Source organism: Anneissia japonica, unplaced genomic scaffold (genome assembly GCF_011630105.1).
Source record: "Anneissia japonica isolate Jap-2015-1 unplaced genomic scaffold, ASM1163010v1 scaffold4180_len100848_cov103, whole genome shotgun sequence".
Taxonomy (NCBI): Eukaryota; Metazoa; Echinodermata; class Crinoidea; order Comatulida; family Comatulidae; genus Anneissia; species Anneissia japonica.
Window position 1 is genome coordinate 92,414 of NW_022732509.1, and position 6,963 is coordinate 99,376.

Below are 6,963 nucleotides of genomic sequence, written 5' to 3' on the forward strand. Positions count from 1 at the left end.
TACCATCAAGAAATATAGATACAGATATAACTTTGACTTGTGAAGTAACAGCATGTTGTTTTGTTTGTAAAGACATCCAAAGTTTATTTGCTCATTTAAAACAACACATTGAAGATGGTATAGAAATTGTTTGCCCATTTAAAAAGTGTTTGAAAGCATTTAAAATAAAATCATCATTCACTTCACACTTGTCCCGAAAACACATAGATCATTCCATTACACTTTTGTGTGATTTACAAAATAGTGACGCACAATCAAAATCCAGTGAGCTGCAGAACCCACTGTCTCAAGATGATATTCATGTTTATGATAATAATGAAGCATACGATGATGATGATGAGGAAGAAAATGATGACGATATCACTCAATTCATTAATATTGACAAAAATATGTATCTTAATTCCCTTGGATTATTATATTTGAAATTGTATGCCAAATTTTTGTTACCAGCTTCAACTATTCAAAAAATTATTGAAGAATTCCAAGAAATACACTGTATCGGTCAGTCATATTTTGTAGCTAAACTACATGAGAAGCTTGTTTCAAGAAACATGTGTAATGCTGATGAGGCTAATCAAATAATTAGTGAATTAGCCAAAGAAGACCTTTTTAGTGCATGTAATAATGGTGTATTAAGATCAGATCAAACACGTAAAACATTCTACAAAAAAGCATTTCACTATGTGGAACCTATCCAAATTTACTTAGGAGTAAGCGATACTGGAAAACATAGATTTTGTCAATATGTTCCTATAAATAATACCTTGAAAGCACTTTTTAAACATGCTTCTGTAAGAAATCAATATAATCAGACCCAGCAACATGTTCCACATGACGATATATTAGAGGATGTAAAGGATGGCAATGTATATGTAAATAATGCCATATTTCAAGAATTTCCATCTTCACTCTCCCTAATTTTATATCAGGACAGTTTTGAAGTTGTAAACCTTTTAGGTTCAGGGGAAAAAAAACACAAAATTCTAGCAGTGTATCTCACTCTTGGTAACATTTTTCCATATAATAGATCCAACATTGATCATATCCAAATGGTGCTTCTTTGTAAAGAACAGGATTACAAAACATTTGGGTATAAAACTGTATGTAATCGTTTGGTTGAAGATTTGAAACATTTGGAAACTAATGGAATTATAATTGAGGAATTGGATAATAGAGTCATTAAGGGTACAGTCTTTGCTGTAGCTGGTGACAACCTTGGATCCCATAAAAATGTACAGAAAATTTCAGTACAACTAAAAATTGGTGTCGTTATTGCCTGCTGGATAGTTCAACTTTTCGATTAGCTCCAACATCACTTGGCCCTATAAGATCTGTTGAAAGCTATAAGCATTGTGTGCAGGAGAAACTTAATGATCCTTCCTCGGAGCCATTTGGAATCAAATTTGATTCAATATTTAATGAGTTAAGATATTTTCATGTATGTCAGCCAGGGCTACCACCATGTCTTGGACATGATTTGTTTGAAGGTGTTCATTAATTATTTTGTAAAGGTCAAGAAATATTTCACATATCAGCAGTTGAATAGAATAATTGGGATGTTCAAATACCAAGGAACTGATTCCAACAACAAGCCATGTGAAGTAAACATTAAAGGGGAAAAATTAGGTGGTCATGCTGCACAGAATTGGTGTCTTCTGAGGTTATTGCCTATTTTTGTAGGTGACAGAATAAATGATCCATTGGAGGATACAATTTGGCAATTAGTCTTACAGCTTAGGGAGCTTGTGAACCTAATTTGCGCTCCTAAAATTAGTTTCAATCAAGTGGCGTACTTAGGTGTACTTATTGTTGACTATATTGAAGGACGAATTTCTGCATTTCCAGAAAATAAAATAAAACCGAAGCATCACTTCTTACTACATTATCCCCAACTAATTCTTAAATTTGGCCCTCTTATTAGACTTTGGACTTTACGTTTCGAAAGCAAACATACTTATTTTAAACGTTGTGCTAGGCAATCACAAAACTTTAAAAATATTTGCTACACTCTTGCTACAAGACATCAGCTTTTACAAGCATATTTAAGTGCAGGTTCCTTTTTTCCTTCTACTGTTCAAGCAGACAAAGGGATAGAATTTTATGTTTCCGCTTAAAACAGCAAAATTGAAGACTCTGTTAAGGAATTTCAATTCCTTCCAGAAAACACTATTGTTTTAAACAGTATTATATATAAAGGTACATTATATAAAAAAGGTTTGCTTGTGCCCCTTGAAGAAAATGCTACTGGTGTGGTGTTTGGTAAAATTGAAATGATCCTTAACTATTGTAGCTCAACAATATACCTTATTACACAAATATGTCAGTCAGTTAAGGTGGTAGATCTAGGTGTGTATTCTTTGGTTTATGACACTCCTGATAAACAACAATATAGTTGTGTGCAAATTGATAATTTATTTGATTATTATCCTTTACCAGAATACAAAATACGTGGTTTGACGCTTGCTTCACTGCATCATGAACTGTGTTATAAATACTAAATTTTCAGAGCATAATGGATGATTTCATAAAGAATGCTATACAGTCTGTATTGCCATCTCTGAATGAGGATTTGCTTATGGCTGTGGTAGAGCGGTTGAATGGCCATGGTGTAGAAACTGAAGAGGACCTTCAATTTGTGACAGAGGATGATGTAAAAGATCTCCTAAAAACAATTCAGGCCCATAAACTAATATCTAGTTGGAAGAAGAATGGTAAGTTCTTGTAATGTAATGTGTAATGTAGTTTGATTTATATAGCGCTTTATACAGAAGCGCTGTGGACTATAGCTCGTACAGTAACTTTCTTCTCCCCTAAGGGTCTCTGCATGTCTGAGCTACCCAGTAAACCGGTACCAGCTACTCTCATCTGTCCACAGCAGATGAGAGTTGTAGGTTGCATAATAATATATTTAATCACACTGGTAATGCTTTCTCATTACACAATCCTTCTGTTTTGCTGACAGTAGTATTATAGGTGTGTGCTTACTGTATATAATCGGAAAAAATATGAATTGAATTGAATCTATGTCAGTTTACTGACTGCTAAGGTGTAATATGGCCTATTCTAATGGTGCCGGTACAGAGATTCACCGGATCAAAATTACATCTGCCCTTTATTAGATTATTTAGTGAACATCTTGTTTTATTTATGCACAGATACTTTCCTGTAGTACTGCTGGATTGCATAATGATATCCTGTTTGCTTCAGTCCATTTGTTGTAATTTTATAGGCTGCAACGTAATGCAGTTTGAATTGTTATGTTTCAGATCCATTTGCTAGTGTAATGCCGATCATTCCCATTGATCTACCTTCACTATCACCATCCACATCTTCTGAGAGATCTTCATCGGACGATTCTCAAGCAGTACCTTCAATAGTATCACCTAATAGTTCATCTATGAATTGGCCGGAGGTAATTGATATACCTTTTGATAAATTTCCTCATGGTCTTAAAAATGCACTAAGATCGGGGAATCGGCCAAGCCCGGCAGAAAGAAGACACATGGTGAGAATGGTCGTAGATGTAATGCGGACATTTAAACCTAATCCAAATAAGGCACAGTGTGCATCCGTGGCAAAAGCAATCGTTGCGCAGTATCCTGACAGTTTTATTGACAAAACTGATGATGGAGAAAAACTTGGATGTGGATATTATTCACTGTTAATGCAAATCAAAACGCGTGTGGAACATGTTAATAGAAACAATGATGCAGCACGCATGAGGAAGAAAAAAAAGAACAATAACAACGAAGTTGCAGCAGCTAATGAACAACCAGCAGTTGACTCATATGGCTGCATTAACTGGCAGCCAAATGAATTGCCTCCAGGTGAAACTGATGAAACCTTGCAGTTCAAGAAGGGGGAATTGATTGACCACTATGAGCAGTTTGGTCCAACCCAATCCGACAATGAAAACATTGAGCAGCTGATGAGCGACACTTACATCTTGCAGCGTAAAATGCTTAACTCAAGAAATCCATCGCCTACCATTCCTGAATTCAGAAAGAACTGGCCATACTTGTTTGTAGAGAGGGGGCTGTTTGTACACTTTCATAAATTGACGGGTATACCAATACACATGCGTTTAAGGGAGGCCATACTAAAGAAAGGAATGCGGATAATTAAATTTTTTGAAAGTCAACCAAACCCAAAAAGAGGAGTAAGCCTAATACTTGAACAATTCCAGTCAGAGGATTGTGAAATGGTGGCACCAGCGGTTGTTTTGTTGATGATGGCATATTTTGGGGAGAAGGAAAGTGCACTATTCCTTAAAGTAGACGTAAGTAAAAAGAGTAATTTTAACATGTTGAGGGAATTTGTAATTTTTTGGTTTTGGGAGTGTGGGGGGGGGGATAGTGAGTGGTGAGGATAGTGGGTGGTGATATTAAAGGTATTTTACTACAAATAGCACTTAACCTTAACTTAACCTCCACTCCAGCACTTGGTGTATTGGTGTGAAAATATTGTATTAATTTTAGGTGTTTTTTTTTGTATTTGTTACAACAGGCTCTGGATACTGAAGAAGAGGTAGAAAACCGTGTTGACCTACCAAAGACACCTCATTTAATTGTTAAAGGTATTTTTTTTTTGGTTTTTTTTTTTTCAATATTTCATTTACTACATATATAAATACAGTATAATCATAATATATTAAAATTGCTTTGTAATTTAGTGACAGTTTGTGCTTCAGTAAGGTTTCAAAAGTAATAGTGTTTAATTTTTATTTTTTCCTTACAAATGATTTTGTCAGTAAATAAATATTTTGGGTTTTTATGTTTAGTAAATTGAAAAAAAAAAATTATTATTTCAGGAGAATCTATATTTACAGCAAAAGAGTGGATGGTAGTCTTGGATGGCAAGGTGGCATATGTTATATCACCTTCAGAGGGCAGTTTGGTAAAGGCTCTTGCAACACTTTTTGCAAGCTACTATGCGTTTAACTATGAGTATCAGGAAGAAGCGGCTACCACATTGGAGTTTATACAAAGGTAAATTAAAAAATTTTAAAATAATGTTGTACTCCTCATGTGCAATGATAATTCATGTTTTTGTTCACGTCATTGTTCGCATTATTGAAAAGCAAGGAAAGGAAGCTTGTGTATTCATAGTATTTTTGACAATGCTTACACTATTTACATTAATTAGTGTATAAAGGAATCCGTGTGTAAAACAAGAACTAATGTTGAAGCGAGTCTCTACACTTTAGTAACTATTGTATATTAAACAACATGTCATGATACATCAACCTTTAAATATTTATTTATTTTTTTAATTTATTACGCTTCATCATTGCACAGAAATGACATATACAATTGGGGAAAAAAATGGACAGGAGCAAAAAAGATGAACATGTTACAAGCACCTCTTACATCCCCTCTTGAAAAAATAACCTCACAATCAAAGATGCAAGAAAACAGAACATTAAAAAAAATACATCATTTTTTAAAATTTCAAGATAAGATAATTAATTATTTATTATTATTTAATTATAAATAACAATACACAAATTAAATATGAAATAATTATATGGTATGTAGAAGATCTAGAAAAATTTATTTTTTTAATTCTTGTTTATTACAGATGCTTAATACGTATAAATCCGGAGGCTGGGACGAAATGCACTACTACAAATAGGACCAGCAAGAAGACTGGTAGACTTGTACAAAGAAAAAGGGAAATAATTAATCCTCATGTTGCCACATTTATTAAAAACTTAGCAGATTTTGAATGGACGTCTGCTTAGGAATCAAGATATGGATGTCAGTAGATTTATAGAAATAGTTTTATGTACATTAGCCTCCAAATTTTTTTTTCCGCTAATATAGAAGACATGCGATGGGCTGCTAATAACTTTTTTTATTGGGTCTCTGATCCCCTGATCCTCAACTTACTTTAATAAGTGTGGCCTACCATGGGTGTATACTGGATAATGTCTACCAGTAAGGAATATCTTTTAAAGAAGAGTGAAATTTATCATGTCACATAAGTTTAAAATAATATTTTGTTTTTTAAATCATAATTAATTTTCAATTATTTTATTGTTTTCTTATCAAATGGTTTGGTTCCACTTTCTTAAAAAAAATAACCTTGGATATTAAAACTCTATAAATATATTGTAAATTATAAAGTTTAATGTACTCCTTTTGTATATTCTCTCGGAAAAATTCACTGAGGGGAGGCTATTTTTTACTGTGAAGTGTAAAAGGAGTTTTTTAGTTTATAGATGGATTCAAATTACTGCCTGCCTGATTTTGTGAATTGCATATGTATAGAGTTCTCAATTTTCATTTTTTTTTTACTGTTTTATATGTTGACAAGAGTTTATGTATTGTAGCATCCTCTAATAAACATTTATTACTACAAAGTTAATCACGTATTATTTTCTTTATTTTTGTATGTTCAACCTAAAATTTAGTGAATATAATCATCATCCTCTAAAGTGAAAATACAATTGAAACATTTAGTAACTTTACAGGACGATGATTTTTTATTACATTATTATTTCGATCTGAAATACAAACAGTATTTTTTTTACAGACTTAGTCGTTTTTCTTACTGGACTTACCAATTACAGCAGAATAATTATTACTGTATTTTTGGCTATAAATCAAATACAGTTTCGCAGATTCTACTGTATTTTTTTACAGTAGTATTTCCTCTACTGTACTTACAATTACAGTAGAATGCTTTACTACTGTATATTTTACAGGAAGCATTTACAGTATTGTCAATTTGTACTGTAATTTTTACAGTAAGTTACTGTTACTACATTTACAGTAATTTATTTATACTGTAAAATTTACAGTAAATTACTGCTTTATTTGTTTACAGTAACACTGATCACTACTGTGAATTTTACAGTAAATTACTGGCGTCTGAGCTGCCAGTAATTTAGTGTAAATTTTACAGTTAACAGTGTACACACTATTGAGAGATGCTTTATTATTCTTCATTGATCAACAG

The 6,963-nt window shown here is 32.8% G+C and overlaps 1 protein-coding gene across 1 annotated transcript in view; it reads left to right on the plus strand.

The window, feature by feature from the left end:
• The window catches only part of LOC117115689, a 7,332-nt gene extending 870 nt beyond the window's left edge, over window positions 1-6,462 (plus strand). Inside the window, exons 2-6 of the mRNA XM_033259593.1 lie at window positions 2,507-2,711; window positions 3,267-4,279; window positions 4,507-4,576; window positions 4,811-4,988; window positions 5,581-6,462. Coding sequence (XP_033115484.1) covers window positions 2,513-2,711; window positions 3,267-4,279; window positions 4,507-4,576; window positions 4,811-4,988; window positions 5,581-5,743 — 1,623 coding nt within the window. The 5' untranslated portion in view covers window positions 2,507-2,512 and the 3' untranslated portion in view covers window positions 5,744-6,462. The remainder of the gene's footprint in view (window positions 1-2,506; window positions 2,712-3,266; window positions 4,280-4,506; window positions 4,577-4,810; window positions 4,989-5,580) is intronic.
• Window positions 6,463-6,963: the final 501 nt, after the last annotated feature.